We start from the raw sequence: 21,767 nt of genomic DNA, 5'->3' as shown, positions 1-21,767 counted from the left end.
ATAAGATGACTTAAATATGGCAATTAAATAGAAACTAAAATCAGAGTATGATTATTTGGCAGTGTAATATGCTGGTCATGGGATGATTATGTCTGGCACATTTATTACAAAACAAAAAGAAAAATGAGGCAAAATGAATACAGGCAAAAATGGCCAGTTCTGAAGGAGTCAAAAAGAAAGTGTTTCCTAAAGTTGCAGAATTCAATATTAAGTCTGAAAGGACATTAATGTGCCCAGACGGAAGGTGAGGTGCTGTTCCTCAAGCTTGCTTGGGTCGGGTCGTTTTGTAGCAGTGCAGAGCAGGAGAGGAATGGTGAGTTGAAAGGGCAGGCAACCAAAACCTCAGGGTGGCTCCTGTGGATTGAGCAGTAATGCTCCACAATGTGATCGCCCAATGTGTACTGTCGAGATCGAGGGAGAACACCAAATAAAGTAGTGAAATAAGAGTAAAGTGTTTAGTTCAAGGGAGTTGTTCTACTACATAAGCCATCTGTAGTGAATTCTTCTGTTATGGCCCTGTAACTCTCTGCTTCTGCTATTAGTGCACATCCCTGTGGAAGAATAGACTCATTTTCTTTGGCAGGGGACGGGAGGAAGGGAGGGGTGTCACAAGGTGAGTCACTTGCTGCAGAAAACCCAGTTCTGATTTGTTCTTGTAGCCATGGTATTTATGTAGCTGGTCTGATTGAGGCTGTGGTTGTTCTGGCCCTCACGATATTGCTGGTGAAGAACTCGGAGTGGGTGACGGCATTGAATGTCAGTGATAGGTAGTTGGAACTTTCTCTTGTCAGAAGTGATCAATGCCCAGCATTTTTTTTTTACCTGGCATATTTGCTAAGTAACAACCAATTGCTTCGTATTAACAATAACATTGAACATTGTGCAAACCAGTGAAGTTTCCGCTTCTCACCTTGGCCACTGATGGAGCTTGGGGACATATTTGGGCTTACGACATGGCCAAAGAGTCATCGGGTTATACACACAGAAACAGCCCATCAAGCACCCATTTATACTAATCCTACACTAATCCCATTTACTCTCTTAACATCCCCTCGAGCCCCTCTCCCTCTGGTCAGGATTGAGAGCGATTGAGGCAACAACTCTGACTACACCACTGAGCTGCTCCTGTGAGACCCAGTGATCAGGTTATTGAACGGTGCTTCCATTAGATAGATACTGTCCACCCCCTCTACCCTGTTGTGGACATTGGACTTGCACTACAATGCTGAAAACTGTATTTTCTACTCTATCTTCCCCTTTTCCCTATCTATTGTATCTGAGTTTGACTTGAACATATTTATAGATAGTATATCTGATCTGTTTTGATAGCATGCAAATAAAAAGCTTATCACTGTACGACACTGTATGACAAGGAAAGACATTCTTGCCATGGAGGGAGTACAGAGAAGGTTCACCAGACTGATTCCTGGGATGTCAGGACTTTCATATGAAGAAAGACTGGATAGACTCAGCTTGTACTCGCTAGAATTTAGAAGATTGAGGGGGGATCTTATAGAAACTTACAACATTCTTAAGGGGTTGGACAGGCTAGATGCAGGAAGATTGTTCCTGATGTTGGGGAAGTCCAGAACAAGGGGTCACAGTTTACGGATAAAGGGGAAATCTTTTAGGACCGAGATGAGGAAAACTTTTTTCACACAGAGAGTGGTGAATCTCTGGAATTCTCTCCCGCAGAAGGTAGTTGAGGCCAGTTCATTGACTATATTTAAGAGGGAGTTAGATGTGGCTAAAGGGATCAGGGGGTATGGAGAGAAGACAGGTACAGGATACTGAGTTGGATGATCAGCCATGATCATATTGAATGGAGGTGCAGGCTCGAAGGGCCGAATGGCCTACTCCTGCACCTATTTTCTATGTTTCTATGTACCTCGGTACACGTGACAATAATAAACCTAAACCTCATGAGCTCCGGCAGCGATGTTCTGGGACTGGGATGATTAACCTCCAAAGACTATAAACGTTTTCCCTTGTGTGAGTCGTGACCCCAGGCGTAGGAGTGTTTTCCCCTGATGACTATTGACTTCAGTTTTAGCAGGGAAGCCTGATACCACATTGGTTCAGAAGCTGTCTGATGTCAAAGCCAGTCGTAATCACTTTAACTCTTTGGTGACATTTGGATCAAAGCTGTGATAGGGTCAACGTCAAAGAGTATGACATTGGTAAGTGCCACTTGACTACCGGTGATGGACCCCTCCACTGACCTGGAGAGTGAGAGTGGATTGATTTGGTGATAATTATCCATCAGACATTCCTGAGCAATTTTTCACTGCATGGATTTTGTCCAGACATTACTTCATATTTCACTCATTGATCCTCATCAGAGCTCTAACCATTGGAATGTCTCTCCATCTGGATGCCAGTGTTGTATCCGTATTGGAACAGTTGGCCAGAAGCAACTGTTTCTAGAGAGCAGGACTTCAGTACAACAGCCCCAATGATGTTTGCTTTCATTTGTCAATGACCGACTTACATAAATCACAACTGTGTTTAGGTTGTCGAGTTGTGGCAGAATCTTATGGAATCACCTCATCATTTTATCTCCTTCAATAGAACCTATTGATGGTACTTCTCACTTTCAAACACAGATTATTTTGTACGATGGGCTTTGATAAAAAAGAGATGTTACATGAATGCCAAAACCATGACATTTGCATTGGTGCATTGCCCAGTGTTTGAGGCCTGTGGCTGACATGTGATTGTATTCAGTGCCCAGTTATGGAGCACATGGTAATGATCATGAGTAAAGCTTTCAGATCTTCAGAGAGGTGCTGACCAACAATACATCTCTTATTTCCCTTTCCCCTGACCAGCCTGAAGAAGGGTCTCGACCCGAAACGTCACCATTCCTTCTCTCCCGAGATGCTGCCCGTCCCGTTGAGTTACTCCAGCATTTTGTGTCTATCTTCAGTTTAAACCTGCATCTGCAGTTCCTTCCTACGCATGCCGACCAACAGTAGCTGGTCAGAGGGGAGTGCAGACAAAGTGAGAAGTATGTTTTAGAAATAACCAACCCCCCACCATCATAAACAAATTATTTGGGCATTTCATTCATGGCTGTTTTTAGGATCTTGCTTCTCACATTGGCTATTGATCAGTCTTCAGAAAGTCTATGTCACCAGTCAACTTCAGCAATATGGCTTTGGGTCTGTCGCAAGTGTGGAGTTTGCATGATACCCTTTAACACTGATTGAGTTGGCGGAGTTTATGTTGATGGATAAAAGGATAAGATGATTTTGGTTCTGGTGGTTGGCATGTCTGAACCTGGTCTAGATCATGAGTAGGTTTTGAGTGTGAAGGAATGGAATTTTATTGGTGAAAAATATATCCAATTCTTTGCTTGTTGGATTTACAATAAATCCTGTGTTTTTTTTTATTTTTGCAGTTTACTACCGCGTGCTGGTGAATTTCACAAATTCAATCGTGTTCAATCCACAACTGGAAGATTTTGAGTCTGAAGCATTCAGTGAAATCTCTGAAGGAATCATCGACTCGGTGAGTAGAGGAGACCAATACTGTCACGTGGTCCTGGGCTTTAACCCCAGACCACGGTCATTTTCTTAATAACCAGGGAGGGCTGGATGCTCTTTGGCATACTCTAGAGGATGACACAGGGTGACACATTGGTGCAGCCAGTAGAGCCACTGGCTCACAGCACCAGACCCAGGTTCGATCTTGGCCTCGGGTGCTGTCTGTGTGGAGTTTGAACATTCTTCCTGGGACCGTGTGGGTTTCCTCCTGGTGCTCTGTGTCTTCTCCCACATCCCAAAGAAGTGTGGGTTTGTTGGTTAACTGGTCTCTGTAGATTGCCCCTGGTGTGTAGAGACTGGATACAAAAGTGGGATAACATAGAATTAGTGTGAACGGGTATCGATTGGCAGCGTGGAATCAGTGGGCGAAATCTGTGTTTCCGTGCTGTATCTCTGAACTAAACAACGAAGAGCGAGTGGAGGAGCGACCAGGTTGAACTCGCACAGTGGTGCAGCTAGTAGACCCCCTGTCTCAGTTCCAGTAAACCACGTTCAACTCTAACATGGGGGCTCAGACTGTGTGGACTTTGCATGTTCTTTCTGGGTTTCCTCTGGCCTCCCCAAGATGTGCAAGTGAGTTATTGGCTGCAAAAAGCTGCCTGTTCCTGTTGTTTAGATGAGTGGTAGGTAAATTAGAGGGGATGAGAGCAAGTTGTGGGAAGTTAGTGCGCGGGGGGGGGGGGGGGGGGGGTTAGTATATTGATGTGAAAGCTCTGAGAGGTGGCATAGATGTGATCAAGTTCAAGTTACATTTATTGTCCCATGCACCATGTGGTACAGTGAGATTAGAGCAAAATGGCCTCCTCTCTTGAGAAAAATATGAGGGCACTGGAATTATGAAGAGGCATCTGAAAGTGGTCCCAGCAGTTATATTCCCATCTCTGGAATGTCCGAATTTGGGAAACCACAAAAAGAAGTTGGAACCAAAATTAGTTGGAACGCAGAACTCTCTCACAGTCTCAGACGTGGCAGGTAATAGGTGTTCACAGACGAGGGGGGGGGGGGGGGGGGGGGGGGGGGGGGGTTTGATCAGCAGTTGCTTGGACAAAGGCAAGGTATGAAAAAACAGAAGAAAAACGTCTCACACCTGTTTTTAATCTCTGGCTTTTGTCCAACCATCTGCCTATTGAACCCACCCCCTCTTTGTCTGTGTTTATCTTATACCTGCCACACTTTGTCCCGCCCCTCTCCTCCAGCTTCACCACCCCTTCCTCCCATCCCTCCTCCCCAACTACGATCAGATGGAAAAAGGGTCCTGACCAGAAAACGTCACCTTTCTATAAATTTCCAGCTGTTGGTTTAGGGTTACAACCAGCAAACCATTTAGTAAATACATTCTGCTTCTGCTTTGTTTAAACACATCTTTCCCCACATCACAGCAAATAAGGTGGTAGTTTTTGGGTTGGAAAAAGCTTTTATGATACAATAAAGCCCAGCAGTTGTTGCAGAGGCTGTAAAATCCAATGCCATTCGTTTTTGCTAATGTTATGTTGTGACTTTCTCCAAGCATGTACAGAAGATGTGCTGGGGGGAAATCTGTTGGCAACTTGTTGCCCAGGATTGCTCGTGCAGTAAAACCCAGCTTCTTGTAAAAATCAGTGCAAAGTCCCAGTCCTACCAGTTTATCCTTTGTCACATTCACGGGCTGCTGATAGTTGAGTTTTGAGATACAGCGTGGAAACAGGCCCTTCGGCCGACCAAGTCCATGCCGACCAGTGGTCCCCATACACTAGCTCTATCCTGCACGCTAGGGACAATTTACAATTTTACCCAAGCCAATTAGCCTACAAACCTGCGCAGCTTTGGAATGTGGGAGGAAACTGGAGCACCCAGAGAAAACCCAGGTTGTCACAGGGAGAACGTGAAACTTCGTACAGACAGCACCCATAGTCAGGATCGAACCCGGGTCTCGAGTGCTTGAAGACAGCAACTCTTTAGTTGCGCCACCGTGCCGCCTCTAATCATTCGTTTGGTATGAATGATTAAAATAAGAACTTTATCCACTTGCACAATCTTTTGATGGTATTACACAGATGGCCAGTGGTTGGTTAACTCGTAATTCAATGTGTTAAATAGACAGAATATTAGACATGGTGAAGTTTGCCTTCATGCCTTATAATGTTCTCTCTTTGCAGCTTGAGTCTGAATACCACAGGATCTCAGGAGATCAGTCAGTCACCGTGGTATTGATTAGGTAAGTGCTATTCGGGCACAGTCTCTCTGCATGTGAACCAATGGAAGATAAACCAAGGATAGACACAAAGTGCTGGAGTAACTCAGCGGTCAGGCAGCATCTCTGGAGAAAAAGGATAGGTGACGGTTTGGGTTGGGACCCTTCTTCAGATGCTACCCATTCTTTTTCTCCAGAGATGCTGCCTGACCTGCTGAGTTACGCCAGCACTTTGTGTCTATCTTTGGTAAATCAGCATCTGCCGATCTTTGTTTCTACACAAGGATAAACCGAGCACTGGATTAGAACTGTACGCATAGCTCAGTATCACCACAGAAATAATCCCTTATTATCATGTTATATTTTCTCAGGATGTAGCGGGAGGCCATTCAGTCCATCAAATCTATGTCAGCTCTTAACCCCATTAATCCCAATGCCCTTGTTATTAATTTTCCAAACTGTAGTGCATAATCAGTGCCATTGGCTATTGGTCTGATGTGAACTCTTGTGCCCTGCAGAGTTGTTGACAATGTGTTGAGATTAAGCTAATCTCACCAAGATCTCAATGTGAATTGGCTCTGGAGGTGTTTCATGTGCTTTACACATCCTTTGGTTTATTCCGATCAGTAAGGGAATGTGTCAACCGGGAGGTAGACACAAAACGCCGGAGTAACTCAATGGGAGGGATTGATTGTGAATTTGTTGATGATCCAGGAGGTTAGAAGGTTTGGACAATGTTTGTCTCTGTTGAGGACCTGAGAATGTAAAAAGACAAAGTCAGAATTCATGTTCGTAACCGGCTGGGCTTGGCTTCTCTCCTGCTTATTTAACTTCTCAGCTGAAAGGTATGCGAGAACACCCAACATTGTTGATCTGTGCTTAGAAATGCCAGCCTGATTTCATATCCTTATTTACACTTGACTGCGTTACCGTTCAGTAACAGTACTCGTTACCCCATGGAGAACCATTTTGACACATAACCTTTTGGCAGCCCTGTGTTCGAGCATTTCAGTGTTAAAGGTAAAGAGTTGTTCCATGCTGAGAAAGTCCATTTAGCCCTCTATATCGCTGCTAGCACTTTCTAAGAGCAGATTGATTGGCCCCTAGGCAAATGTATTTTTTCAATTAATTATGCAGACAAGACTGGTATCAGCACAACTATCACTAACAGTAGCAACTGAGCAGCTGTGCTGAAAAATGGTCAATATCCAGCGATCCGTGCACATTCATGGTGCCAAGGTCAGTTTATTGTCACTTGTACCAATTAAGGTACAGTGAAATTTGAGTTACCATACGGCCATACTAAGTGAAAAGCAACAAGACACGCTACCACATAAAAGTCAACATAAACATCCACCTTCTTAGGCCTCCTTCAGTCATGGCTGACCATGGGTGTCTCCCAGGTGCTATCCCCTATATGGAGGATGCCTGTGCGTGACATTGTTTAACGTGGGGGGAGACGGTTGCACAGATAGCCACCCCATGGTCATTGACAGATCTGGGTCAGGATCCAGTGACATGGAGTTCATGCCGACCAATGAAAACTTTTCGGCTGCAGCCTTCATCCGCCTTCCCAGCCGCTGTGACGCTCCACTAAGATCAGCCATCGTCCTCCACCTGTTCCCCCGTTGAGGTCTTCGTTGGATTGCTTTTCGTCAGAGACCTCCCCCTCGCCCTTACAATGGGTGGCCCTACCGGGAGCATAGCTCCAGACGGCATCGCTCTAAAACAATCGGATTCACAATTGACTTGGCAGAAAGATTTAAAGGGAAGTTGTGCAGTAATGTTTTTCTGATTGGAGGCCTCTGCCCAGTGGAATGCCACAAGGTTCAGTGCTGGATTCCCTGTTGGGTTTTTTTTTTAAATCTACATTAATGATATGGATGACAATGTACCAATGTTTTTAGCAAATTTGCAGTTCATACCAAATTTGATGGTATAGTGTACTTTGGAGGTTAATCAGGGGCAACTTTTTCACTCTTAGTAGTCCGTACCTGGAAGCTGTCGAAGCACACACAATGATGACTTTTAAAGGGCATTTGGTCAGATATATTGATAAGAAGTCTTTAGAGGGCTGTGGGGCAAACACAGGCAAATGGCACTAGCCCAGTGTGCAAATTTGGTGTGTATGGACAAGATGGACCGAAGGGCCTGCTGCTATGCTTCACAGCTCTATGACTCTTTGACTGGTATAGACAGATATGATGTTTAAGAAGGAACTGCAGATGCTGGAAAATCGAAGGTTGACAAAAATGCTGGAGATGCTGATTCTATGGCTCCACACCAACAGTTACAGAGATCAGGTTTGAGCGTGGTTTCGAGAGCTGTGGAACGGCAGCAGTAACTCGTGTGTCTGTGTGCCACAGATGGCAGATGTAATGGGAATTTCTCAGCTTTTGAAAAGTTAAGGCTGTCAATGTGCATGAAATCTACAAGCTGTCAACATGGCTCGAAGTGCCCGTGAGGTGCGGAGAGCGGCAGCTATCTGCAGCTGGAACCGGGGAGATGTTAACAACTGATTCTTTAATCGTGCAGAAGAGCAAAGCTGCAAAAATATCCCACTGACCCAGAACATTCCAATTTCATCACTCATCACTGCTGAGCTGCCCGATACAAACCTCTTTAGGGAAAGATCATGCATTACTCCCACGGATAGTCTACTCCCACTCACTGCCTGATCACAATCCATGTATTATTGAGTCCAGCTTAACAAATTCCAAGACTTTCTTGGCCGCTTGCTACAGTTGAGATAATAGTTGTAATCTTTACCTTACTGCTGAATAGTGTTTCAAATTTTAGTTTAGTTTAGAGATACAGCGTGGAAACGGGCCGCTTGGCCCACTGTTAGTCTGTGCTGACCAGTGATCACCTGTACACTTTGGAATGTGGGAAGAAACTGGAGCACCCGGAGAAGACCCACGTGGTGTCAGGGAGAATATACAAACTGGACAGACAGAACTGGCGGTCTGGATCGAACCCTAGTCTCTGACACTGTAAGGCAGCAACTCTACCGCTACACCACCCACAATTGATTTTCTCGATCACGATACAGTACTCTGTGACCAGAGCATGTCTGGTGCTGTGCAGCCGGAGGCCTCTGATGTGGTGGCTGCATCCTGCTGTTAGTTGTTGTTGTTGGAAGCCATGGAAATGTTCCTGTTAACGTCTCCCCCACGAGCAAAGCAGCAGGAGCAGGTCACCCAGCCCTCAAATATTCACCTTGCTATCACCATGCCCTCAGTTCGCTGCTCCTTCAAAAGGTATTTGCTCTGTGAATACCCCGGATGATCTAACTTCTGCAACCAGCTGGGGTAGACGATTCCAGCAAATAATCACCCTCTGCGAGAAGATGTTCCCTACACACCCCAAGTGTGTGGATGAAGTGTAGAGTCCGGGGCGAATTGGTGTTAAGATGCAGAAAGTAAATAATAAAGATTGTTAAGGATTAGTGCAAATGCACAATGATGGCCACCACAGACTCAGTGGGCCGAAGGATGTATTTCCATGTGATATATCTCTATGCCCCGGACTCTATCTATCTTTTTAGCCACTTATGATGCGTCAACCTCTTACTTCCATGAATCAACCTGAGGAATCTCTTGTGGGACTGCCTGTATATCCTTTCTTAAATAAGGGAAACGAGGTATTGCACATGTGGTCTAACAAAGATTCTGTGCAGTTATAACAACACTTAACTATTTTTAAATGCCAATTTCCTGGCAATAAAGACCAAGTTACCATGTGCCCTCTCCACTACCTGCTGCATCTGCATGCAAACATTTTTCCTGCAGCAGAGTATCGGGACTCCAGCTCTCCATGCATGTGCCGTCTCCCCCTGGTGGTGAGAAAGTTGCCTCGCGCTGATCCCCCAATGTCATTCTCTCTTCCAACCTTCCCACGCTGCCATTATTCAGCCTTTATCTCCAGACTCGCTGCCTGACCCGCTGAGTTACTCCAGCACTTTGTGTCCATCTTCGTAGACAGCTGTTGGTGTTCAGGAATTACAATGGAATCTTGATCAGCTGGGCATGTGGGTCGAGGAATTGCTCATGGAGTCGATTCAGATAAGCATGACAAACCTGGCAGTCGCAGACGGCTCGATGATAAAACAAGTTGGAAATTTTGCAAACATGGGCACCAACCAAATAGATGAGACCAATCCTGGATGCATCCCACCCACAGACCTCTGCGTGGTATTTTTACACACTCTCTGCCAAACATTAATTCATTATGCCCCTGTCCCACTTAGGTAACCTGAACGGAAACCTCTGGAGACTTTGCGCCCCACCCAAGGTTTCCGTGCGGTTCCCAGAGGTTTTTGTCAGTCTCCCTACCTGCTTCCACTACCTGCTACCTCCGGCAACCACCTGCAACCTCCGGGAACCGCACAGGAAACCTTGGGTGGGGCGCAAAATCTCCAGAGGTTTCCGTTCAGGTTTCCTAAGTGGGACAGGGGGCATTACATGCTATCCGCCTGAACATAATCCTGAAAGGTTGTACTTGGGAGACGAGCTTCCATCCTTCTGCATGGCTTTTCCCCCAGCGATGGTCAACAGGTTCACTTGTGAATTCTGCTCCAGACCATCTGTGTTTTCCATTCTCATCAGCCTCACTGCCTCAATCTCCCAGGCCAAGTCCTTGTGCCCTTTCAGATGAATCACAGCCACTCTTATCTGAGCACTGCAACAGGCTCCTTCTGTTTCCTGACAGCAAACTCGATCATTTTCATAACACTTTGTTTTGACATCCTGTCTCCTTGCTGAATAGTGGAAACAGAAATGTAGTCCGGCTTTGGGGTTATTTTTTTTAAATCAAATCTCCTGCCATTGTGTTGGATAACCAATGCCCCTTGGTGCACCACCAGTTCCTTTCTGATTAACTACTTCCATCTTGTGGAACAAATAAGCTGTCCAGTCTGCTATATTTCAGGCTGCCGTGACGTTTCATTGTGTGCTTTCATTTAGTAAAGGAATTGAGCTTAACATTTGTTCCTTTTATGAGGTTAACAAATTATTTGATTTCCTCTACAATAGTCCTACTCACAGTTTGACCAGCAAATAACCTGCTTGGGCTGATTCCCCCCCCTCTCGTGTTGTGGTAAATCATTAGAGTTACAGAGGAGATGGTGATTTGGCACACTTCCCCGATGAGTCAGTGCGAGCTCTTTGAAAAATGCAATCTAATTAATTCCACTCTTTGGCCATTTCTTTGAGCATTTATCCAATTTCCCCGTTGAAAATGATGACTTGCTTTGCCTGCAACACCACTTCAGACAGTGGATTCCAGTTCGAGACGCAACAGATGTTTTCCACATACCCACATCCCACCCGTCCCCGACCTTCCAATTGGTATAAATCTGTCGAAACAAGGAACTATAGATGCTGGTTAACACACACACACAAGGACACAAAGAGCTGAAGTACTCAGCAGGCCAGGCAGCATCTATGGAGAACATGGATAGGTGACGTTTCACCTCGGGACACTATATGGACGGTTCTGAATGTGTCTCCACACAGTTACCACTGGTTCATATGCCAACCTGATAATGGCCAGGAGTAATTATTATTTTGTTACTAATATAGTGGAAACCGTAATAAGTTGAAGGAGTCGCGTATAGGAGCATAAAACAACGATCAGGTCAGTGTTGGCCCGGCAGGAGTTGAGCTGCAGTTGGCTGTAAAATTCCATTGCCTTGAAATTAGCAGAATAGTGAAAGGCAATGGAACCCCAGCTCAACTACGCCGGGCCAACCGACAGCCCCGGTCCGATGACACCAGCGGCCCCAGGCCAACAGCCAGCGTGGAGACGAAGTGTCAACTCCAGCCCAACCCCGTTCCCTGACGGGCTGGGAAACTGACGGCCAACCCCCACCCCCCCACCATGACCTGTGTGGGTTTCCTCTGGGAGCTCTGGTTTCATCCCACACTCTAAAGAAGCACAGCTTGGTTTCGGTGAAATTGTAAATTGTCTTTAGTGTGTGTGGGATAGTGTTGTTGCGTGGGGGTTGCTGGTCGGTGTGGACTCAGTGGTCCGGAGGGCCTTTTCTGCACTGTGTCTCTAAACTAAACTAAACTAAACATGAACTGTTTTCCTTTTTACCTCACAGAGAAGTGGATCATAATGTAGTTGTGGAGCTGGATGTGGGATCTGACAGAAACAACAACGATGCTGAGATACGAGAGGTGGTTTACTCGGTTGTCAGAAGTGGTTCCATCGGCCCGTACGAAACTACGGTTGAAGGCTTCTCATTCCGGCACCTTGGACAAGGTATTCACTGTGTTGTGTAGACGACTTGATGATCCATGTGATCAGATGAATAAAATAACTAGACCGAAAACTAGGATGTTCCTTCATTAAGCTGAAGGCAAAATCAACTTTGATGATATAACTGGTGCCAATGTCACCTGGATGGGTACCAAAGAACAGCACTAAAGTTGAAAAGTCGGGACTGAGAATATTATGTTGGTACATAGAGCATTCAGTAGGACAAATGGCCTCCTCCTTTGTTATTGCAAAAATAAGATTGCAAGACAAGACACATGGCACTCCAACCGATTCTCCTTGGTGGATTGCAGGTTGGCATTTCTGCATTTCAGGTGGTGCATTTACTGCCTTATAGCACCAGAGATCCGGATTTGATCCTGATAACTGGTGCTGTTTGTACGTAGTTTGTACGTTCTACCTGTGACCTGTGTGGGTTGCCTCTGGGAGCTCTGGTTTCATCCCACACTCTTCTCTTGCTGCTGAATCTTTTTCACAAAGGGGAGACCTCACTGAAACGTACCGAATAGCGAAAGGCCTGGATAGAGTGAATGTTGAGAGGATGTTTCCACTAGTGGGAGAGTCTTGGACCAGAGGCCATCGCCTCAGAATAAAAGGACGTACCTCTAGAAAGGAGATGAGAAATAATTTATTTAGTCAGAGGGTGGTGAATCTGTGGAATTCATTGCAACAGACTGGTGGGGAGGCCAAATTAATGGATATTTTTAAGACAGAGATTGACAAATTCTTGATTAGTACGAGTGTCAGAGGTTATGGGATGAAGGAAGGAGAATGGGGTTGAGAGGGAAAGGTAGATTAGCCATGATTGAATGGCGGAGTAGATTTGATAGGCCAAATGGCCTAATTCTGCTCCTATTACTTATGAAGAGATGGATGTGTCCCAGGCCATGACAGAAGCCTCAGGACGGTTGCGAGGGGTTGAAGAAAGATATTTCTGGCCTGCGATTTTCCTTTATTGTATCTGTTAAGATCCTGTGGTTTCCATTTATGGAGTGGATGCGGAGAGGAAGTTTCCACCAGTGGGAGAGTCGAGGACCAGAGGTCATAGCCTCAGAATGAAACTTTCCTTTAGGAAGGAGAAGAGGAGAAATTTCTTTAGTCAGACGGTGATGAATCTGGGGAATTCATTGCCACAGAAGGCTGCGGAGGCCAAGTCAATGGAGATTTTTAAGACAGAGATGAATAGATTCTTGATTGGTGAGGGTGTCGGGGGCTATGGGGACAAGGCAGGCAAATGGGGTTAACAGTGAAAGATAGATCAGCCATGATTGAATGGCAGAGTGGACCTGATGGGCAGAATGGCCTAATTCTGCTCCTATCACTTATGAACATGAAGTGGGATGCCACGACCAGGATTGTGGTGCAGACTCGATGGGCCAAATGTCCCAACTCCGCTCTTGTGTCTTATGAGTCAACAGATGTTGCAAATCTGAAGTAAATATAGAAAATGTTAATTTTTTTTTCATCACAGCAGAAATCATCTGTGATGATGAACTTCCATGTTCAGTCCCTCTGGTCTTGCCCTCTTTTTGCGCTCTCCTCCCTGTGTTTATCGGAATGTTATATCGAGCTGTATTCCCAAAATCTTCCAGTCCCAATGCGAGTTCATCAACCTGCAACTTTAGCTCTGATTCTCTCTCCAGAGATGCTGGCATTCTCTGGTTTATTTTACAGTGGGAAATCATTGTATTATCTCATATTCTGTGTCACTCTTGTTCATTAATGAAGCTGAGGCAGTACAGATGTATTTCCTTATTCAGCTTCAGTAACGGACATGAACCACAGCATCTCCCCGACACTGTGGCATGCAAATCATTCACAGCGCCCGTGCGATGCCTTAAGTTGTTCTGTGTCTCGAGCTGCAGTAAACAACAGGGTAATGAGAATAAACAAAACTGCATTTGGCTTCAAGTTATTGTGTAAGGTGCCAAAGTGTTTTACAGTAAAGGAAGTTCTTTTGCAGTCAAACACATCAGTCATTTTGCATGCAGCATGCTCCAATGAGTTATATAAGGACACAAAGTGCAGGAGTAACACAGCGGGTCAGGCAGCATCTTTGGAGGACATGGATAGGTGACATTTCAGGTCGGGACCAATCTTCAGTTCTCCAGAGATGATGTCTAACCTGCTGTGTTACTCCTGCACTTTGTGTCCTTATTTTGTAAACTAGCCTCAGCGGTTCCTTTTAGTTTAGTTTAGAGGTACAATGATGAAACAGGCCCTTCGGCCCACCAAATCCACACCGACCAGCGATCCCCGCACATTAACACTATCCGACACACACGAGGGACAATTTACAATTATACCAAAGCCTATTAACCTTCCAACCTGTACGTCTTTAGAGAGTGGGAGGAAACCGAAGATCTAGGAAAAAACCCTCGCAAGTCACGGGGAGAACGTACAGACCCTGTACATACAGCACCTGTAGTCAGGATTGAACCCATGACTCTGGTGCTGCAAGGTGGTAGCACTACCACTACGCCACTGTGCCATTCTTTTGTCTACAGCAATGAGATATAGTCCAGGTTTTCATTCTAATGCTTTGCTTCCATTGACAATGAGGTTTGAATTTGATTGAAATTGAATTAATTGTCTGTAAATTGGTCCTACAGCCCGCCGAGCCCATCCACCATCAATCAACCATTGACACTAGTTATATGTTATCCTACTTTGGCATCCACTCCCTATATACTAGGGTCAATTTACAGAGACCAATTAACCTACAAAACACATTCGTCCTTCAGAAACCCGAGCTCCCACAGGGAGAACGTGCGAACTCCACCCCAGATAACACCCGGGGTCAGGATCGAACCCGGGTCTCTGGCGCTGTGAGGCAGCTGCTCCACCAGCTGTGCCAATGTGCCACCACTGCAATTGTGCAGCGGTTTGGCATCGGAAACAAGTGGCTGAACCATGGCCAGTGAGACAGCTGTCACGGTTGTCAAACCGTGCTTGCAACATTCCAAAAATGCATGACAGAATGATGAATCTAAAGCCCCTAGAATTCAAAATAGGCTCAAGCAATTATATTTAAAGTAATTAAAATAGCAATACTAGTCTTAATCCCTTGCAGCTAATGGGGAATACAGTGCTAGTAACCTTGTTCTCTGTTCTGGTCAACAGGGAGGTTCATAAGCCCTAGGAGCAGAACTAGGCCATTCGGCCCATCAAGTCTACTCCGCCATTCAATCCTGGCTGATCTGTCTTTCCCTCTCAACCCTATTCTTCTACCTTCTCCCCTCCCCCCCCGACACCCCGACAGAGGAGGCAGCCAGCTGTGAGGCACGTATGCCAGCTTTGGCAAATCTCAAACATGTCATGATTTTTCAAGTAAATGGCATATGATGCCCGAGAAACTGCTGGTCCTTCTCGACCAAATTAGGCCACCGTGTCATTTGTGAATTTGACAGACGCTGTGCCTGTGTTCCTTTGGCTTGGCTCATTTATTTTGGTTTACGATTACTGTCTTATGAAGAAAGACTGGATAGACTTGGTTTATACTCTCTAGAATTTAGAAGATTGAGAGGGGATCTTATAGAAACTTACAAAATTCTTAAGGGGTTGGACAGGCTAGATGCAGGAAGATTGTTCCCGATGTTAGGGAAGTCCAGGACAAGGGGTCACAGCTTAAGGATAAGGGGGAAATCCTTTAAAACCGAGATGAGAAGACCTTTTTTCACACAGTGAGTGGTGAATCTCTGGAACTCTCTGCCACAGAGGGTAGTTGAGGCCAGTTCATTGGCTATATTTAAGAGGGAGTTAGATGTGGCCCTTGTGGCTAAGAGGATCAGGGGGTATGGAGAGAAGGCAGGTATGGGATACTGAGTTGGATGATCAGCCATGATCATATTGAATGGCGGTGCAGGCTCGAAGGGCCGAATGGCCTACTCCTGCACCTAATTTCTATGTTTCTATGTTTCTATGTTTACTGGTGGGACCGAACAGTCAACCAGTTGAACTCCAGCTTGTGTGCAGACCCTTTGTATCAGTCATTGCCACCTCTTGTCAGCTTAGTTGGAAATATAAGCACAACATGTGTGAGCCCTTGGAAACAAAATGGAGTGCCTGTATTCATGACAGTTTAATCCTTTGTATAAAATGTCCTGTGATTGTCAATTGCTGTTCTGGGATTGCATATTTTCCTACTGACCAGCTGCAATCAATAAAATTAGGAAATGAAGCAAATTATTTATTTCCTATTTGGCTAAATTATTTTCAATCTGCACAGAAGGATTCTCGCCGCTGACTGCAGTTGTGCATTGTGTTAAATGTCATGGGTTTTTGTGTAGTGGCTTTTTAGCATTTTTCTCTGGGGATGTAGCGGTTGCTGGAATCTCTTCCAACTCCTACAACCTTCCCAGATTTCATTGTTCCTCCAGTTCTGGTCTCTCAATCCTTTCCAGATTTAAGCAACTGCCAAGAATTTGAGCTCGAGAAAGGCATTCCCATGCCTTCTCTGCCTGCTTTCTGAATCTGCTTAAAACCTACATCTTCAACAAAATTAGTGATGATCTGCCTGAATGCATCCGCATGTCTCTTTCTGATTATCCCCTGTAAAGACGCTTTGGTTTTTTTTGTTCTGTGCAAGGGTCTTGTGCTAAGAGGCCATTTTTGTAATGATTGTGTCCTTAATGGCAATTGAGCAGATGTTCATCATGTAGTCATACAGCATGGAAACAGGCCCTTCAACCCAACTTACCCACACTGACCAACATGTCCCATCTACACTAGTCCCACCTGCTTGCATTTGGCCCAATTCCCCTCTAAATCTATCCTACCCATGTCCCAGCCTAAATGTTTCTTAAACGTTGCGATAGTACCTCCCTCAACTACCCCCTCTGGCAGCTTGTTGCCTACACCACTTGTTGAGTATAAAAAATAGTTACGCCTCAATTAACGCCTCCTTTAAAATCGTTCCCCTCATATCTAAAACCCATGTCCTCTGGTTCTCAATTCCCCAACCCGATCTATTTCTCCCAAGATTGTGTACACCTCCATAAGATCATCCCTTCCAGGTGAGACACACATGCTCCAGCACCTCCTCCAACCTTGCCTAATGCATTCAGTGATCATAATGTGGTCTCCTCTGCATCGACAAGACCAAGCATAGACTGGGTTTGTGGAACACCTGGCTTTGTCCTTAAGGCCGTTGCAAACGTCTGGTTACATATAATTTTACCTCTCCCTCCCACTCCCACACCAACTTGTCCATCCTCAATCTTCTCCATTGCTGCAGAGAGGACAAATGCAAATTGGAAGACCAATACATCATACTCGCGTACATCCCGATATAGGAACAAATATTTTTCCAATGTCGGGTAATCCACATCCCCAGTGTACTCTCACACACACATGCTTGTCCATCAAGTTTCTTCTCCCTTTGTTCACCTATTTCCCCTCCCCACTCTGGTTCCATGTATCATCTACTAGTCTCTTCCCACACCCCTCATATACTGACAGCCTTTCCTCATCCCTCTCAGTCCTGATGCGGGGTCTCAACCCAAATCGTCCACTTACACCTCTTACCTTCGCAGATGCTGCTTGACCTGCTGAGTTCTTGCAGCCTCACTTCATAGATTATTTCAATGTTTGCTCCAAGCCCAGCACATTTGAGAAGTGAGTGCTTCATCAGCCCTGTGCAAAAAGAAAATGCACTGTAATTTGTATTCACCAAAAAACATGTGGGTGAAGCCATAGCCTGTGGTCAGATGGTCTTTTGATTGTCAAAGAACAGCAAAGTGCATTGATGTTTAGTGATCTTCTTGTCTCATGATTCTAATGGGTTTTAATCTCTCTTCCCACCCCCTGCCCCACACCGCTTGATGTTAGCTGTGGATCCTAGCTTTCGTCCGTGCTATGCCGATGAATTTACCTGCAGATCTGGCGAGTGTGTCCCCCTTGACTATCGGTGTGACCTCCGAGCTGATTGCAATGACATGTCTGATGAAGACGACTGTGGTAAGAGCTCATTCAGATCTAAGATGGAGCGATCTAAAATTTATTACACGGTCACTAGATGTTCTGGGTATTGGTTTTGGTTTGTTATTATCACGTGGAATGAGGTACTTGAAAAATGGCGTTTGCGTGCTATCCATCTAATTATACCACGGATGTGTACAATCGAGTCACACGCAAGTACCACAGGTAACACAAACAGAAAAAGGTCATCCTTCCTGTGTGGCAACCAGAACCAAGTGTTTTGTGCAGCTGCAATGTGACAATGTATCTATCTAGTACCTGTCTTTTGTTAATCCCATGTACCAACACTTTTAGATTAGATTCAGATTAGATTAGATTCAACTTTATTGTCATTGCACAAATACGAGTACAGGTACAACAAAATGCAGTTTAGCATCTAATCAGAGTGCAAAGTAGTAAAAATACTGGTTGAAACAATATGTACAATGTGGATGAATTGAACTAGTACATAGGCAAATAAATATGTACAGATAAAAGAGTATAAAAGATAGCTAGCGTTGGGACTGTGAGTTCAGCAGGGTAATGGGATTTTGGAAGAAGCTGTTCCTCAGCCTGCTGGTGCAAGACCTAAGGCTCCTGTACCGCCTCCCTGATGGGAGGAGGGCAAATAGTCCATGGTTGGGGTGTGAGGGGTCCTTAATGATTGGTACACCTTCTGCACTTTTGTCATTCAACAGCAGGCCCTGATCCTTCTCAAATGCTGTTGAAATCTCTGCCTCCCCACTTCATCCAGGTAGCGCGTTCCAGATTCCAACAGCACTCCTGATGGGGGGGGGGGGGGGGGGGAATGTCTTCTGATCTCATCGGAACCACTTACGACACCTGGTCTTAGACACCTCTGCCATGGGGAAAGGATTCCTGCTCTCTGCTCCATCTGTGCCCCCTCATAATGTTGTACACCTCAATCCAATTCTTCTTCAGCTTCCTGCTTTCCAAGGAGGCCAATTCATCCCTCTACACCTCCTCTGGGGTGAATCTCCACCATATTTATATCCTTCCTTTGGCGTGGTGACCAAAACTGTACAGTCCTATTGGCCCTCGTTCCATCCAGAGGCGCAGTGGTGTAGGATGGCTGCATCACAGCGCCAGGGACTTGGGTTCGACCCTGACTTCAGGTGTAATCTGTACAGAGTTTGCATGCTCTCTCTGTGACCATGTGGATTTTCTCTAAAAGAAAAAAAACTAAAAACTAAAATGACAGGTTATCATTTTTTTTATCTGAAGGTCCCCTTCTTTGTTAGCATCGCAAAGCAGTGTCAACGGGACAGGCCATGACCTAATCCAGAAGCACCCCTCTCACTGACCAACCCACATACTGCAACTGGCAGGAGTTCCCATTGGGGAGCTGGAGAGAATGGTCAATAAATCCCGGCCAATTCCAAGCACATTTTTGAAGGAGCAAACTAAAAGAGGCTTTCACGCAAATTCAAAAGACAGTTCACAGCTCACCCGTGCAATAATGTTTCCCTTGTGAAAAGCATCACCCAACCTTTGAATAATTCTTGGTGTTTCAAATGGGTTGTACCAAAGTGCTTCAATGGAAAAGGAAGATAATCTGGTCTTGTCTCCTGTGTCTCTGGATTGCCATGAAGTGCAAATATGAAGTTGCAAATGGAACCCCGGCATTTATGTACACAGTTGACTTCAAAGGGAAGCTGTGTAAGCAGTCTGTGACCTTCAGTTTTCAGAAGTGTACTTTAAAAAAAAAAATCAGCATCTGCTTGCCTCATAGGTGTTGAAGGAGTCATTTACTAAATGCAGAGGATATGCCTATTTTTGAGTTTCTGATCTCAGCTTACATTCCACTTGGAATTTCTTTTCAAATCGTTTAGTAACACTGGTTCAGTGTCAGTGAACACTAGCCTCACCAGATTCCTGCTCAATAACAAAAGCAAACTGTGGTACCTTGTGCTTACAGTCTTTAATAAACAGCAAAGAAGGATCAGAAAATAATGGAAAATGTTGATCCATCTAGAACCCAACTTGAATAAAATCAGGGCAAAAATAAACCCCTGACTGCAAAACTGACGCCCAGTTCATTGTAGAGGTACACATTCACAGAGATACAGCATGGAAACAGGCCCACTGAGTCCACGCTGACCATGTGATCACCCCCGTACACTACACACAAGGGAAAATTTACAATCTTTAACAATTAACCTACAAATCTGAACGTCTTTTGGAGTGTGTGAGGAAGCTGGAGCGCCCGGAGAAAACCCACGCGGTCACGGGGAGAACATACAAACTCTGTACAGACACCCGTAGTCAGGATCGAACCCGGGTCTCTGGCGCCGCGAGGCACCAACTCTTACCACTACGCCACCGTGTCGCCAATGCGTTGCGTATTACAGTACTTTAAATTAGTAACCTCATAACTTCAGATGGAAAATATTGATTACACTCAAGGTGAAAATTCTTCTTGATTTTCTTGATCTTGCAGCGGAAGTGTCGGCCATTCTGGCTTCTCAGCGTCTGTGGTGAAGTTCTGTTTCCACTGTCTGAAATATTTTTTTTCAAACTCCACAGCCGATCTATTTAACGCAGTTACCACTTCTCCGACCATCCAGCCAACTGAGGCAGAGACCACCACGACAGCATTTGTCACCGCCAGGCAAAAACCTGTGCCCCAAGTTACTCCAGCGTCAGTGCAAAGGCCAGGACCAATCACTCCTAATGTTCTGAGACCCTGTCCGGTGGACAAGGCTGTGTGCCAGGATGGCCAGTGTATCCCCAGGGACTATCTGTGCGACGGGGAAAGAGACTGCACGGATGGCAGTGATGAACTGGACTGTGGTAAGTAGGTTTAGTTTTTTTAGTTTTAGAGATGCAGATAATTTGCGTTACATCCAGCCTGAGGAGACTTTGTCATTTGCAGCTGTTTTTGTAGCTGTTTTTTTTCAGAATAAGATGTCAACAACAGGTTGCTTCTGGATGAATGCCATGCAGATAGTATAAGTGCAACACATTGGATGGTGAGCGGCAGATTGAGAAAATCTCCTGTATTCCTCGGACAAAGCAAAAATTAGCCTTGATTCCAATTTGTGACCTTCGACTCCTGCGGAGATATCTGCATAGAGGATCTGCCATTGAGATCCTTTCTCGGACACTGTGCTCATATGCATGAAGGCAGGTTGAGTGCAGGCTACAATGCAAGTGTCGATAGTCCTGGCTTTTGTTTTCATTAGATATGGCTGCTTTCCCTCCAACCACTTCGGTGTTGGTTCCCTTCCTTAATATAATTGTTTTGAAGACTCTATTTCTCATGGGCTGCTTGCCTTCAACCCTCTGGGCACAGGGCTCTTGATTTTAGCTTTTGTTTTTAACATCTCTGCTACTCTTTCTTTAAGGCGCTCCTTCAATCCTCTCACTATGAACTGCCCTTGGGTATTGCTCCATTCATCACTCATTGCCATGTTTTATTTGAACAAATGTAGATATTCTGCCATGTTAAAGGGGTATATAGAGGCAACTGTCGGTATTCCACTTCTCCTGCTCCATGCCATTCTTGGGTTGTTCTCCCTGTATCAGTTCCTAAATAGAGTTAGCAGAAAGACTCAAAGTGCTGGAGTAACTCAGCGGGTCAGGCAGCATCGCTGGAGAATGTGAACAGGTGACGTTTTCAATTGGGACATTTCTTCAGACTGTCCCGACTCAAAACGTTACCTATCCAGATGCTCCAAAGAGGCTGCCTGACCCGCTGAGTTACTCCAGCACTTTGTGGGGTTTTTTGTATCGTGTGTCTACAATTCATCAGAAAGACGTCTGGATTGTGAATGGAGCAGAGGCGC

At 45.2% G+C, this 21,767-nt stretch overlaps 1 protein-coding gene across 7 annotated transcripts in view; it reads left to right on the top strand.

Moving 5' to 3' along the window:
- hspg2 (heparan sulfate proteoglycan 2) overlaps positions 1 to 21,767 on the top strand; it is a 350,599-nt gene that overhangs the window by 125,741 nt on the left and 203,091 nt on the right. For all 7 annotated transcript variants that reach the window (XR_008725893.1, XM_055659492.1, XM_055659493.1 and 4 more), the window contains exons 4-8: positions 3,404 to 3,513; positions 5,684 to 5,742; positions 11,825 to 11,985; positions 17,830 to 17,958; positions 20,506 to 20,772. Coding sequence is in view for 6 of the 7 variants with exons in the window: in XM_055659492.1 (XP_055515467.1) it covers positions 3,404 to 3,513; positions 5,684 to 5,742; positions 11,825 to 11,985; positions 17,830 to 17,958; positions 20,506 to 20,772 (726 nt within the window). In the remaining variant the exon portion in view is untranslated. The remainder of the gene's footprint in view (positions 1 to 3,403; positions 3,514 to 5,683; positions 5,743 to 11,824; positions 11,986 to 17,829; positions 17,959 to 20,505; positions 20,773 to 21,767) is intronic.

The sequence above is a fragment of the Leucoraja erinacea genome, chromosome 30 (assembly GCF_028641065.1).
Source record: "Leucoraja erinacea ecotype New England chromosome 30, Leri_hhj_1, whole genome shotgun sequence".
In the NCBI taxonomy this organism is placed as follows: Eukaryota; Metazoa; Chordata; class Chondrichthyes; order Rajiformes; family Rajidae; genus Leucoraja; species Leucoraja erinaceus.
Note: the sequence above shows the minus strand (reverse complement) of the source record. Positions and strands in the feature narration are given on the sequence as shown.